Source organism: Ictidomys tridecemlineatus, chromosome 12 (assembly GCF_052094955.1).
Source record: "Ictidomys tridecemlineatus isolate mIctTri1 chromosome 12, mIctTri1.hap1, whole genome shotgun sequence".
Classification (NCBI taxonomy): domain Eukaryota; kingdom Metazoa; phylum Chordata; class Mammalia; order Rodentia; family Sciuridae; genus Ictidomys; species Ictidomys tridecemlineatus.
In genome coordinates, this window is record NC_135488.1 from 100,138,368 (window position 1) to 100,153,328 (window position 14,961).

A 14,961-nucleotide genomic window follows, 5' to 3' on the forward strand; every position below is an offset into this window, starting at 1 on the left:
TGTAAACACCCTGTGGGCCTCCTTCAGCTTAAGGGCTGAATACACATTTGTTAGGTCAGATGTTAAGGCTTTTTGTTTTTTAAAGCAATTCATGCAGGACACAAATCCTTCACATGGCTTAGTTAGGATCATGTAAGATTTCTCTTGTAACCCAAGACTTTATTGTGTACAGTTTCCATCTAAATATAACTGAGATCTCACCTGTTACTGCTTTGAACCACAGCTTTAACAAAAGATGCCATAAAATAGCTGATTGACTATAATGCCACAAGCCCTTAAGACTCAACAACTGTTCACATCCAATTCCATTTCCAGAGAACTGTGCCTGCTTTTCCTCTAGAGACAGATTGGGCCATAGGGAGGGAACACCTGCTACTTTGGAACAGCACTGCTTCTCAATGCTGTGGCCAGGGCAGGCACTCATCTTTCTCCCATACAAGTGCTTAAGATAGGACAGGATATGAACCAGCAAAGTTCAAAGAGAAGGAGGGGACAAAAAAAATAATAATAATCCTTTCAGCCAGAATTTTGAGAAATAAAGGAGAAAACTGGAGTGTTTTGAAAATATGAGGGTAACAGTAAGAAAATATATTGATCTGGGCCAAGAGGATTACCAAGTTTGAGGCCAGTCAGGACAACCTGGTGAGACCCTGTCCCAAAATAAAATTTTAAGATCTGGAATGGCCAGGTATGGTGGTGCATAGCTATTTTCCCAGTGACTCAAGAGGCTGAGACAGGAGAATCACAAGTTCATGGCCATTATTAGCAATTTAGCAAGACCTTGTTTCAAAATAAATAGGACCGGGAATTTAGCTTAGTGGTAACTGGGAATTTAGCTTAGTGGTAAAGTGTCCGTGAGTACAATCCCCAGTCCAAAAATAAAGGGGGAGGTTAGGGTTGGGGAACATAGCTCAAGAGGTAGAGCAATTGCCTAAATACACACTGTGCCCTGGGTTCAATCCCCAGTATCACCAAAAAAAAAAAAAGGGAAAGCAAGAAAAGAGATCCAGGGGATAAAGGAGTCTGAAACTGTCTAAAAATCCTAGGTACTGCTTTGGTGATCTGGACTTGAGAATACGAACCAATGGCATTTTTCCTAATTTTTAAAAGCACAAATCACAAACAGAAGTTCTCTTAGTTTCCTTTGTTGTCCTTCCTGCTCATCCTTGTCACCCAATTCCATTATTATACAGGGACGGGGGATCTTCAAGATCACCTGGAGTGCTGCTCTGACCATTCTATAAAATACAAGCAGCAATCTAGAAGTTCTTGCATAAGTCTCACCATGGAAAATATCTTCTATTATATGAAACAATGGTTTTTTCTTAGGAATGTGGTTGCTTTTTAAATTTTCAAATGGGAGGGGAAAACATCACTAAGAGACAATGGCACAGGCTATTTTAATATTTTTTATTAAGGGCTATAAAAATATCCAGAAAGATAAATAAATGTGAAGCAACGATGTCTGTCCTAATATGAAGAACTTTCTTTCACTGCATTGTTTCCCTTCACAATGGCCTTGAAATCACAGGAGGCAGTGATGCCACGCCATTTCCTCTTCTTTTATTACAAGCTGTGGGATTTCTGAATCAGTATCCCCGCCCTCAGTCTTCTCATTTATAAATCAAGTTCATTTTCAATCCATTGTTCAGAGAGAGCGTATTTTTTTCTGTTCCGTGAAGAGAACTTTTTTTTTCACTGTGGGGGGAGAAAAAAGGGTTGTAGAAGAAAACTAAAAAGTGTCATCAACATTTTTAATAAAAATATGTTATTAGGCCATTAAGACCTCTCCTCTCTCACATTTTACTATTCCTCTGTCATGAGTTTGAAGGTGATCTGTAAACTCAGTTCCTCAATTCCAGAGTCAAGAAATGACTGGAGGAAAAGACTACTTGCCAGCAAATTAGTAGCATCCTTAGTATTCCACAAGGTCATACTTTAATCAGTGTGAAATATTCACATTAAAAAAGAAAGTGACAAACACGGAAACACTCAATGTCTTCAACAGCTGAGGTCCACTCCAGGAGCAAGTAAGCAAGAGTGGGCTGGGAGCTGGACTCAGAACCAGAGCAGCAAGAACTGAGCAGGACAAGGAAGAAAAGGCAGCCTAATGGAAAGAGTAAATACCACGGTACTTCTACTTTCCAGAGCTGTTCTAATAAACCCAAACAGGAACATCTTACTTTAGTAATGAAGTATTATAACCAAAATCTCAACATTGTAAATATGACAAGAATATAGTTCCCTGGGGTGGGGGATCCCTATCTTGTTGGATAAAAGTCAAGTAGCTACCTGCGGATGTAGCTCGGTTGTAGAGCACTTGCATAACAGATACAAGGCCCTAGATTTCATACCCAGTCTCTCTCTCTCTCTCTCTCTCTCACACACACACACACACACACACACACACACACACACACACAGGAGACCAACCTTACACGTGACTGAGTTACACTCCCCAGCTGGGTGCTGAGGCGCTCAGTCGCAGAAATGTGGCAGATCTTTCCCCACCCTTCTTGGGTACAAGGGTCATTGTGCATGGGTGTGCTTGCTACAGCCCCATGGGTGAAGCTACGCTCACCTGTTCCTTTGTAATATTACCCCTTACCCTATTTAGGATAGAATCTTCCATGGAAGTGCCTTGTGTGTGTCCCCTTCTCTTACTGTGCCCTTGGGTATGGCCTACCCAGGTGTCAGTCAACCTGCTGACAGTGGACATCATGAAGACAGACTCAGCCCCCTGAAACCTGACCCTTTGCCTCATTTGAATAGTTTCTCCTCAATAAAAGGGGTCAGCGCATGCTCTCTCTCTTTCTGCAGACCCTTAAGGTCAGAGAAGCCGTCACAGCAACCCCAAAGAAAAAGGTATTTATGTCTCTTGTATGGTTATTTTGTGCAGGCCAATTAGCCCAGTTTAACTGGAGTGACTCCTGAGCCTTTTAGTTGCGAGAACAGAAACCCGGCGCGCACACACTCTCTACATGCTAGGAAAATAAGGGTTCCAGAGTCCCCTAATGCCCTAGAACCCACAAATAACTTCTAACCACTTCCCCCTACACTCACCCCACTTGATTCCTCTTTGCCAAAAAAGGCAATGCACCCAAGGAAGATTCAGGAACTCAAGGAATGTGACCTAGAAACTCCCCAATAGTCTCTACCATACAAAATAATTTTAGCTTTGTATTTTCTTCTTTTTTATCACAATAGATAGAATCTCTGTATATGAGATTCCCAAAGTGTGATTAAGAATTAGCCAAATAGGGCTGGGGCTGTAGCTCAGTGGCAGAGCACTTGCTTATTATTAGCACACATGAGGCACTGAGTTCAATCCTTAGCACTGCATAAAAAATTAAACAAAGACATACTGTCCACCTATAACTATAAAAAAAAAAATAGCTAAGTAGCTTGTTTAAAATGCATTCTTGTTTCTCACCTCCACCCCTACACTAATTCTGGTTCAGTAGAGCTAGAATTGGACTAGAAAACAACATTTTTAAAAACTCCTTAGACAATTCTAAAAGGCAGCTGAATTTAAAAACCATTAACCAGTTAACAAAACTTCACCTAAGCAATGAATAAGAATACTACATAATACAGACATTGAATATATGGGATATTTTTTGCATACTTCATATCATCTAAAATATAAGTAGAACTGCTCCTCCTAAGACTCCACTCCTCTAAGAAGGACCTACAAAGCACTACAAGATGTTAGTAAAGACACAACACACTTTCCAAAATAATGCTGTTTAGAAATATTTTCTGTGTTTTTCTTCACCAAGGCAAAAGTTGAGCTAAAAGGAGGGTTGGCATTGTAGCTCAGTGATAAGAGTACTTCAGCGTCTGCAAAGTCCTGGATTCAATCCCTAGCACCACCAAAAAGAAAAAAAAGGGAGGCAGGGGACTTATCTCACTGAGAAGCAATCAGGAGATTATTTAAATGACCAAGACAAGGAACAAATAAGATTGATACAACAAGGTTTTATTCAGGAAAATTCTTTCATTCACTGTAGTAATTCCTTTAATTCAAAAGAACAAACATTTTATTCCAAGGAACTATGCTAGACAATGCAAAGTTTACAAAAGTATGAGATGCACTTGTCTATAATCCCAACCCTCCAGGAAGTTAAGGCCAGAGGATTGCACTTTCAAAGACAGCCTGGGCAATATAATGAATCCCTGTCTTAGGAAAAATATATAAATAAAAAGCCAGGCACAGTGGTGCCTGCCTGTAATTCCAGTGGCTCAGGAGGCTGAAGCAGGAGGATTATAAATTTGAAGCTAGCCTCAGCAATTTAGAGAGGCCCTAAGCAACTTGGTGAGACCCTGTCTCAAAATATAAAATAAAAAGGGCTGGGGACGTGGTTCAGTGGTTAAGAGCCCCTGGGTTCAATTGCCAACATACACACACACACACACAAAAAAGAGTTCCTAATTTAGTACTCATGAGGTACCCATATGAATTTCCAATAAACCCTTTAAGAACCTAAAGATTAAGGTGAAAGTAATAGTGACAGAAGGCCCAACAGAGTAAAACTTAGCCCTTAAAGGAGCAGCATTTGGATGACTAAAGCAGGAAAAGTGATAGGTGGCAGGAATCAGAGTGAGGCTTCATGATCTATTTAGATACTAGGCTGAACACAGGGGAAAGTTCTGATTTTTTAAAAAATTAAAAGTTTAGAAAGATCAAACTGGCTCCCTATAACAGAAAGAACAGGGAATTGGGGTTAGAATCATTGGATTCAAACTTTGACTCTATCATTTGTAGCTCTGAGTCCCTGGACAAATTTCCCAAAATACTCTATCCTATTTCTTTCCCTGAGAGAGAACTCCAACTCACTTATAGAGTTGTTTCCAGATACACAGAAGGACTCAATATGTGTTAACTGAGCTGAAATGACACAATGCTATCCACAACCGTAAACATAAATTTTCTGTCAAAATATTTGCTGCTTAATTCATAGAAGAATGAATCTGTCAAGTTCTTTCCCTACAGCTAACCTAAATCTATTCTGTTTCAATTAAAGTCTATATCGTCTTGTTTAGTCACCCAAGGAATTAAAACTGACAAGTTTTCATTCTCTTTATGATAAACAAAGTTTAATAAGCTTAGGCCTCAGCTTTAATCCTTCCTCCCTGGATATTAGCATCTAGTTTTACATTAGGAAAGTTGAGTCTGAAAGGACAGGAGCAGATACAGCTGGTTCTTGCCAAAGAGTTTACTAGAAAATGCTCAAATAACTGGGAATATTTATTTCTTTACCTGATTTCCTTCATAAAACAAAACATTATCCTCAAACTAACTTAACTCATGTCGGTAAAATATGCTAGGAAAATTGCCAAGCTATTAGGTACCCTGGGCAATGGGACAGGCTCCAAGGCAAACATCTTCATCACAAAAGTCTGCAAAGGATCCAATAAGTGGACAGAAAGGCAGGTAGTCTACTATCCCAGAACATCCTTTTCTTCAGAAAAGACAAAAATTGTGCTATCAATTTCCTTATTAGAAAGTCCCAACTATATCTAAAATTTATATACGAGTCTTTTCTCCCATTTTTTGAACTTATGATCAAAACTAGTTATGGCTATAATCTTTTTTTTTTTTTTTTTTTGGTGGGGTTCTTTTGTCTTTTTTGGAACTGAGGGTCAAACCCAGGGCTTTGCGAATGCAAGGGAGATGCTTTGCCACTGAGCTACATCCCAGCCCTCTTTTCCCAATCTTAAAACTTAAAATCAATGTGACAAATAAGTTTATTCTACTCCACACTAAGGATGAAAACTCCAATATCTTTTCATACCTATTATTGCAAAAGGTTTTTCAATCAATATTTATTAGTAGTGTGCAAGTTCCTAAAAAATAAACTCTAAAGGAGTTAACATGGTACAATAAAATTACTTCAGTATAAAGTTCACCACTTTTGAGTTTTCACCAGCTAATACAAAGAAATCAGGCAGAAAAACACAACACTAATCTAGCTATCAAACTATTCTTCTACTAATTTTTCTACCACATGAGGAATCATCTTGATATTCAGACTCCTAATTCTCAGGTATAAAACTAGAATTCCCTTTTTATTATGTTAATGAATGATCAGCAATATGAGCAGGAAATTGTATTTCTACTAACAAATGAAACTCAAGCAATTTTAAGCTGACAAATGGACTTCTCAGAACTTTTTAAAAGCACTTCCTGTCATTAACATAGTCTTTGTCAATATTATTAAGAAACAATTATGGTTAGACATAGTGGCACACACCTGTAACCCCAGCAATTTGGGAGGTTGAGGCAGGATCACAAGATCAAGGTCAGCCTCAGGAACTTACCAAGGCACTAAGCAATCTATGAGAATCCTGTCTCTAAACAAAATTAAAAATTAAGAAAAGGGCTAGCGATGTGGCTCAGCGAATGAGTGCCCATGGGTTCAATATCCAATACCAAAACAAAAAACAAACAAAAAAAAAATTTGCTTGCCAGGTTTTGGTTTTTGTTTTGGCATCAACCTTCACATCAAATGCAGAAACAGGATGGGCTTCCACCAACAGCAATCAGGTTTGAGCATATTATCTGGCTTTGGGAACACAAGTCTGTTTAGACAAATACACACCACTTAAAATTGCATGATGGTCTTTTAATGGAGGGCACAAAATGGAAAATAATATTTCCTATTTTCAAAACCAAAAAAAAAAAAGATACTAGATTTCCTTAACTTACATCTAGACCCTATAACTTGCCACTGTTAGACCATACCTTCCCCTTCTCAAGACACTCTCTTTGTTTCTAGCAGGATACTGCCTATTCTCTTTACATGGTTGGTTTCTTACCTTCATGTCTTTAGTTAATTATCTCCTCCTGAAGATTTTCCCTGACATATTCTATTTAAATATGAATCTAGTGCCAAGAGCACAAGGTCTTAATCTGGCTTTGTGTCCTGGTATATTCCAAGGCAACAGACTTTAAAAACATCTGAACCTACGGTGCAGTAATTCTCTGAATCTTACCAAGTGGATCGTAATGCAAAAGAGTCAGTTTCTCCCGGAGTCGGCTTCTCTTGGCGTTGAAGGAGAAACCTGTCCCAGCTTGGCTGACCATTTTCACCAGAAGGGTTCTAAGATTAAAAAGTAAGCTGTTACAAGCTGAGGAAATGGACTAAATTCAGTCATAAGTGGACGGCACGTTTTGAGAAGCTTGAGGAGTTGTATTAGTTGTGGACATTAGTTGACCCTGAGAAAGTTTGGTTCTAACACAGCCTATGTTTCCCATAGGGCAGTTTCAATGATTTCAATTGGGGGGTTTGATCTAACACACAGTGATTTGGTAATGATCTATGAAAATAGAAGAACAATCAAGCCACATTGGGGAACTAGCCTCAGACATCCATCTCTCATGAGGAACCCATGAGGAGGGGGTATTAACAGAAAAGTACTGATGATCACAGCTACCAAGTGAGGCAATTGTAAAAGTGGTGAGCCCTCTCTATTCTAGAGTATGAGTAATAAGAGCACAATTAAGGAAGGAACAAAATAAAGAAACAGAAAGTTTTATATCACTTACATAACAAACCTTTTGTCCCTTCATACTTTAAGTTACAGTCATCCAAAGGATGAAGTCCATGCAATAAAGACCTTTTAACTCTCCTATACTTTTTCATGTGTCTTGTCTCCCTTAGAGGACCATGTCATTTCTCATATATTTTCAAAATAAATTTGAAACACTTTAGACTACGTTCCACATCACTACATTGCTTTCAATGTTCAACACGGTGCTTCCAAAGAGGCATACATTTGTTGATTATAGTTAAGATGGACAATAAATCTCAATCAAGTGCTTACTCTGAGAAAAGCACTATGGAAAATATAAAGCTGTATTTGTGTCCTCCAGGAAATAAAGGTATGCTATGAAAATTGAGTTGGTGTATAGGGTCTAAAGGCAATACATATTTGACAAATGTCACAAGATACAAAGAACACAAGAGGCAGGGAATACCTCAACAAAAACCAAAGGCATGGGACTCTTACAGAACGTAGCAGTGGGAAATTCTGACATAAATGAATTGTAGGAAAAACTTTGTGAATCAATAAAAAGCACTGTAGGAAATACTCTGAATCAATAAAAGGGGGCTGGGGCTGTAGCTCAACAGTAGAGCGCTTGCCTAGCATGCACGAGGCACTGAGTTCAATCCTCAGCACCACATAAAAATAAAACAAATAAAATAAAGTCATTCTGTCCACTACATCTACAAAAAAAATTTTTTTTTAATAAAAAGTACTGGGGGGAAAAATACTTAGATACATGTTTTTCATTAACTTTAATTTTTTTAAAAAAAAAACTAATTTTAAGGGTTGCTTTGTGTTTTAAATCAGAGATTAAACCCAGGTGCACTTAACCGAGAGACATCCCCAGCTACTTTTATTTATTTATTTGAGGCAGGTTCTTGCTAAGTTGCTTAGGACCTTGCTAAATTGCAAAGCCTGGCTGTGAACTTTCAATCCTAACTGCCTCAGCCTCCAAAATTGCTGACATTTCAGACATGCACTACCATGCTCAGCTAACATCTTACTGTTTTAAAACAGCCTTTAGAATTTTTATTTTTAAAAGAAAACCTTCAGTTATTGTTTACAAAATTTATCTTAAAATACCAGTCTGTTATTTCTAGTCTCTGTGGTATCATGGAATCTTTACTCTTTACTATTTTTAAAGTGCTTATACCATGAATGCTAAAGATTACAAAACTCATAAAACAGGCCCTGTGATTTAACCAGATTACAACTTATTCTGCTAGATTCAGACAAATGGCCTCTGGTCTCCAGTTTGAGGAAATAGAAAACATGGTGACAGTCCAAACAGCACACCAATGGTTTGTTTAGAAACAAGAAAATAAGCTCATAAACCCTGGGCCTAGAAAAGACATGAAAGCTTCTTTAAGCAAAAAGGAATGCTCACAGAAGCTGCTTCATTGGACAGGAGAGAAATAAAGATGGTTCTCAACTTATTGTTTTTCAACTATACCATGATATGAAAGAAGAGCATTCAGTAGAAGCCAAACTTCAAATCTTGATCATTTCTTAAGGTAGTAATAAGCAGCAAGATACAGTACACAGGCAGCACAAGTGTTCTGTAGGTGAGGTGTATTAAATCCATTTTTGACTATAATATTTTCCACTTACAACAAGTTTGTCCAGAGGTAACAACATCATAAATACAGAAACATCTGCAGTTTTTAAAAGAGCTCATAAGAACAAAAATCCAACAAATAACCCTTAAGACAACTTTTAGAAAAATCAAGATTAAATGTTTAATATATGGATACATTAGCAGCAACTGAACTGAAAAAAAAACTAACATAAAGAAGCAAAGCTCAATTTTAAAAACTTTTACTTACTTTGACTTGCTCTTGGCAACTTTTTGTGTATGTGTAGAGAAAAGGTTGGAAAAGAAAATAAAAACACAAATTTATTATCTTATGCAAAGTTAATACAAACGTCAGTAATAACCAAAAACATTTAAATATGTCATTAAGTATATCATCGTTTCCACCCTAGATATTGAGAACCCGACAGCATTTTATTGAAAGAGTAAAAGAGCCAATCAGATCAACGCTATTCTGAATATAATGCTTTGTACCATCATTTCAGATGGACTGGAAACGTTTTAAATCTTTCTAAGGTCGCATCTACTTCATTGTTTCCTCCTCTTTTAAAGTTTAAATTATTTGCATGGAACAAGCATCTTGTTTGACAAGTCAACCTGTGCAACTGCAACAACCGTCGTTTTAGGTGGGTTGGTAAAGTAAGTCTAAACAAGAAGCCGGCCAGGTGCAGGGGAGCACTGACTCGGGAGCCTGCTTCCACTGCCCAGCTGTGTTGTTTCGGGCCATCTACTGCTCCTCTCGGGATAGATTTCCTCACCTTTAGGGCACGAAATATGTGAGCTAGAAATTCTGAGGTCCCTCCCAACCGGGACGTCCTGTGATTCTTCTGACACATCCCTACAAAGACCCGAGGGAAAGCGCCCCACGCTTCCTGACCAGACTCTAAAGTCCCGCAAAAGCTAAGTGAATCCAGACTAGTCCCGCAGACTCCAGCAGTTCACTCGGCCGCGCAGTGAGGCCGCCGCGAACCAGCAACATCCCGGCCGGTTCGTTTTCCCCGCCCCTCATCCTCCCGGGGCCCTTTCACGGCCCCCTCGCCCTCGCCGTAGGCCCCCGCCGCCACCTCCAGGCGCACTTACAGGAGACCACCGAAAGGAACATGGCGACCGCACCCCTGGGGTCTCCGTGACGCGCAAAGCGCCCAACCAACAACTGCTTCCGGGGCATGGGCCAGTTCTGGAAGAGGACTTCCAGGAGCTGCCGGAAGCCACGCCCCCACCTGGAACCCGTACATTGTTTAGCTGATTGTTTTTTAACCGTTCTTTTTCTTTTTTCTTCTTTTTTTTTTTTTTTAAATACAAGAGCACAAATCCATCTTTATTTATTTTCCATTAGTTTACATTCTTGAGTGGTACAGCATCACACACCATTTCAGTTGCTTCGGAATTTGGCCCGAACCATGCCACTATTTCTATGAGCACGAGTTACTTTTCCCCAGATTATTCTGGTTTTGTTTGGTCTGTCACCAGGAGTCACTGTGTTGTTGTTTTTTGGTTTGTTTGTTTTTTGCTTTGAACTCATAAGCACATCTTTTGCCCAAGTAGAACTCGGTTTTATCTCTGGCATAAACACCTTCAATTTTTAGAAGAGCTGTGTATTCCCTTTGGTTCCGAGACCCCGCTTATAGCCAGCAAAAATGGCTTTGCACCACAACTTTCCAGACGTATCTGCCTTTTAGAAGTCCTTTTCCCAGCAGGCCTCCACAGGCTCCAAGATGTGGGGGAAAAGCTGTTATTTTTTTTTTTTTTTTAAGTTTCAGATGGACACATCTTTAATGTACTCATTTCTATGCGGTACTGAGGATCGAACCCAGTGCCTCAACACATGCAAGGCAAGCGCTCTACCGCTGAGCCACACCCCCAGCCCGGGCTGATTGTTCTTTGCGTGTAGTAGTAGAAGTTGGAACCACCGTCTGGAAATGGCCATCGTTAGCATTCAGGGTTCGCGCCCAGACTCCTACCCCTGAGTCAGAATTAGGCGCTTTCCTTACTTGTTTCGTTAAATAATGGGAACCACGTGCTTTAGAGCCTCGGTAGCTACGTGGACTATCAGCAGACCATTAGCCCCCACGTATTTCACTAAAATGTTTTCCCCTTTTAGAAATCCTCCTTCTACTCAACTCTATCTCCATCCATCTTGTAGAGACCTATTCTCAGTCCCTTTGGAGTCAGGAACCGCACCTGAGTACCTTCTATTCCTGAATTACTTGTCGGACTCCAGGAGAGCAGGCCCCTGTGCATCCTTGACTGCCATATCCAAACACCCAGCACAGTGCGTGGCAATAGGGCTGAATAACTGTGATCGGGTACACTCTCATAACTTGCCTAATACCACAAAACTAGTAAGTGGTAGAGTCAGAATTTAAACCCAGATCTTAGACCTGCTACAAACACCAGTGCCTTTCCTGCTAGTCATGGAGACCTACCACTTTGTCATCATTAATTCTTCATGTCTCTGCAAGGACTGGGTTCCTCCAACATCAGGGACCTCATCAGTAACTTCATTTCCCAACTAATAATCAGGACTTGGAGCTTTATTCTAATCTGTTTTAATTTATTAATTAAGTTTTACAGACCTATAAAAATAAGATTTTATTTCATGGATTATCTTGACTGAAAGCAATGAAATTATTTAAAAGAAAATTCAGCTTAGAATAAGGGGACTTCATAGGAGATGCTATCCAATACAATTCTTTCTCTCTTTGCAGCTTTCTCTGGAAAAATACCTTGGTATATAAGAATATTCTCTTCCACAACAAATTTTAATCTCATGGCTTTAGGCATTCATTTATGATCCTTTCTTCATTCTGTAATTTCATTTGGGGGTGCACAATGGCGACTTTTTAATTTCTATCATTCCTTCTTCTTTATTAGTTGGCTTGTTTCTGTAGATAAAAACTTTCCACCATTACCTGAGGCTGAATGATCCTCCTAAAAAGGCAAAGTAAGTTATTTTTTCTCTTTATCAATAATTAGAGTATGAACAGTTGTTTTCAATGGTGACAAAAATGTTCTTCCCCTTTAACTTTTTTTAGTATCATCTTAATAGATTTTTACTCATTGTTTTATAATCATCCAAAGTGTTATTCTTTTTGATGCTCAGATTTCCCCAAATTTGATCATTAGGAGCCTCTTACAGCTAATCCTATGTTCTTTTGACATGTTCCCTTTCTTCCCCTAAACCAAACCTGGAATCAGCTATTTCCCCAAGGTGCGCTATTTTCTTTTCCTTTTCTCCTCCCTCCACCTCCTTCCTCCTCCTTCTCAAAGATACATTCTAATACACAGCCATTGGACTAAATTAGTGGATTTGTGGGGTGGGAGGTATTCTTGGGATTGAACCTGGAGGTACTTTACCACAAGCCACATCCCCAACCCCTTTTTAATTTGAGACAGGGTCTCGCTAATGCTTAAGGTTTTGCTAAGTTCCTGAGGCTGGCATCAAACTTAACAATCCTCCTGCCTCAGACTCCTGAGTTGCTGGAATTACAGGTGTGTGCCACTGTACCCATCTAGATTAGTTGATTTTAAACTTTATTTAAAATCGTGGAGGGGCTGGGGTTGTGGCTCAGTGGTAAGTGCTTGCCTAGGATGCATGAGGCACTGGGTTCAATCCTCAGCACCACATAAAAACAATAAAGTTCATCAATAACCAAAAAAATATTTTAAAAAATAATAATAATAAAATAAAATCATGTAATCTTTATTAAAATTAAATCTAATTCAAAAGTTTACAGTATAAAATGAAACTGCAACCAGCTGTGGTTGTGCATGTCTATAATCCCAGCAGCTCAGGGGGCTGAGGCAAGAGGATCACAAGTTGAAAGCCAGCCTCAGCAACTTAGTGAGCCCCTAAGCAACTCAGCAAGACCCTGTATCTAAACAAAATATTTAAAAAAGGACTAGGGATGTGGCTCAGTGGTTGAGCACCCCTGCGTTCAGTCTCTGATACCAAATATAAAAATAAAATGAAGCTACACTTCTGAAGAGATATTCTCAGAATCCTGGACTCCATGGTTGCCAGAAGCTCTACAATACATTATGGCCACACTCTCTTTTAGCCCCATTTCCCTGGATTCTAGTTCAAAGTTTTAGGCAACACAGACACACACACACACACACACACACACACACACACACACACACACACACACAGGGTCCTGCAACCCTTGCCATAGTTCCCACTCTGGGCAAATTCCTTCCCACACTGCCTTACCATAGAAAGAATATTAGACACCAAGTGAAGAGCACGTTTCAAAGAGAAGAGAGTGGATAACTGTGTAAAATGATACTGATGAATATCAAGTAAAATATGAGTCCTGAGATGGGATTTGGCAGGGCAGCTGTCAGGGGGTCTTCACTAGAGTGGTTTCCATGGAAAGGCAGAGGCAAAAACATGAGGACAGACTCATAGAAAGAGATACTCTCTTTAACTATGGTCCCAACATGTTGCCATAAGTTTAGAGCATCACCTATGATTTTTTCATGTCAAAATCAATTTTTCAAACTTGTGTTGCATCCTCTACTGCTTCTTCCACCTCGGTTATGTGACAATTCTATTCTAGTTGTTCTAGCCAAAAAACAACTTGTCACCTCTTTATCTCACATCCATCAGTAAGTCCTGTCACTCATATGTCAACTCATCAGTGAGGACTTCTCTACCTACCCTACGTAAAATAGCAGTTCTTGAACTCTACCCCCAACTCCCTGTTCTACTTACTCTGCTTTACATTTTTATTCAATGGCACTTACTGTCATTTAATTTTATTTGTGTACTTGTTGATTTCCTTTTTGTCTGTGTCCATCAAAACAGAACTTTTTAAAAATATTTTTAGCTGTAGATGGACACAATCTATTTTATTTATTTCTTTAATTTTATGTGATGCTGAGAATCAAACCAAGTGCCTCACATGTGCTAGGCAAGTGCTCTACCACTGAGCCACAACCCCAGCCCAAAACATAACTTCTTAAGATTAGAAGCTTTGTCTATTTTTTTCTCACTGCTGTATCTCCAGGGCCTAGAACAATGTCTGCCACATCTACAAATATTTGTCAAACAAATAAATGAATAAATCTGAGATGAGAGGCATCAAATATTAAGTTATTAATATTTACATTTAAATGGCACACAAGATGCATATTTTATACTGTTAATAGTTTCATAGTTCAGGAAATACTTTTTAAAGAGATGCCATGTTTGGGGCTGAGCTTGTGGCTCAGTGGTAGAGCACTTGCCTAGCATTTGGGAGGCCCTGGGTTCAATCCTCAGCACCACATAAAAATAAATAAATAGAATAAAGGTATTATGTCCATCTACAACTAAAAAATAAATACAAAAAAAGATACCATGTGAACTGTTATTTTGTTTTGTTTTTGGTTTTTTGGTACCAAGGATTACACCTAGAAATGTTTAACTACTAAGCCACCTCTCCAGTCCTTTTTTTTTTTTTTTTTTGGCACTGAGCCACCTCTCCAGCTCTATTTTGTATATTATTTATTTATTTATTTTAATATTTATCTTTTAGTTGTAGTTGGACACAATAGCTTTATTTTATTTGTGCATTTATATGGTTCTGAGGATCTAACCCAGGGTCTCCAATGTGCTAGGCGAGTGCTTTACCACTGAGCCACAGCCCTCTATTTTGTATATTATTTAGAGAAAGTGGTCTCACTGAGTTGCTAAGCACCTCGCTTTTGCTGAGACTGGCTTTGAACTCATCATCCTCCTGCCTCAGCCTTCCGAGCTGCTGGGATTAAGGCATACACCACCATGCACAGCTTTTGAAAGGCCAAGGTTCGTCGTCAGAGATTAA

General features: G+C 39.1%; 1 protein-coding gene across 1 annotated transcript; it reads right to left on the reverse strand.

The window, feature by feature from the left end:
* Nucleotides 1-1,396: 1,396 nt before the first annotated feature.
* Mrpl33 (mitochondrial ribosomal protein L33) lies at nucleotides 1,397-10,355 on the reverse strand. The gene is made up of 4 exons (XM_005322503.5): nucleotides 10,229-10,355; nucleotides 9,381-9,399; nucleotides 7,000-7,106; nucleotides 1,397-1,698 (listed from the first exon to the last, which is right to left on the reverse strand). The coding sequence occupies exons 1-4, from the start codon at nucleotides 10,314-10,316 to the stop codon at nucleotides 1,649-1,651; spliced, it is 264 nt and encodes an 87-aa protein (XP_005322560.2). The 5' UTR covers nucleotides 10,317-10,355; the 3' UTR covers nucleotides 1,397-1,648.
* Nucleotides 10,356-14,961: the final 4,606 nt, after the last annotated feature.

Excerpts from the sequence above, each read along its gene's own strand:
- Mrpl33 (XM_005322503.5), bottom strand. The coding sequence starts at position 10,316 with ATGCCCCGGAAGCAGTTGTTGGTTGGGCGCTTTGCGCGTCACGGAGAC. Across the intron at positions 1,699-6,999 it reads TTTGCATTACGATCCACTTG|TGAAAAAAAAAGTTCTCTTC; the intron begins GTAAGATTCAGA and ends CTCCCCCCACAG.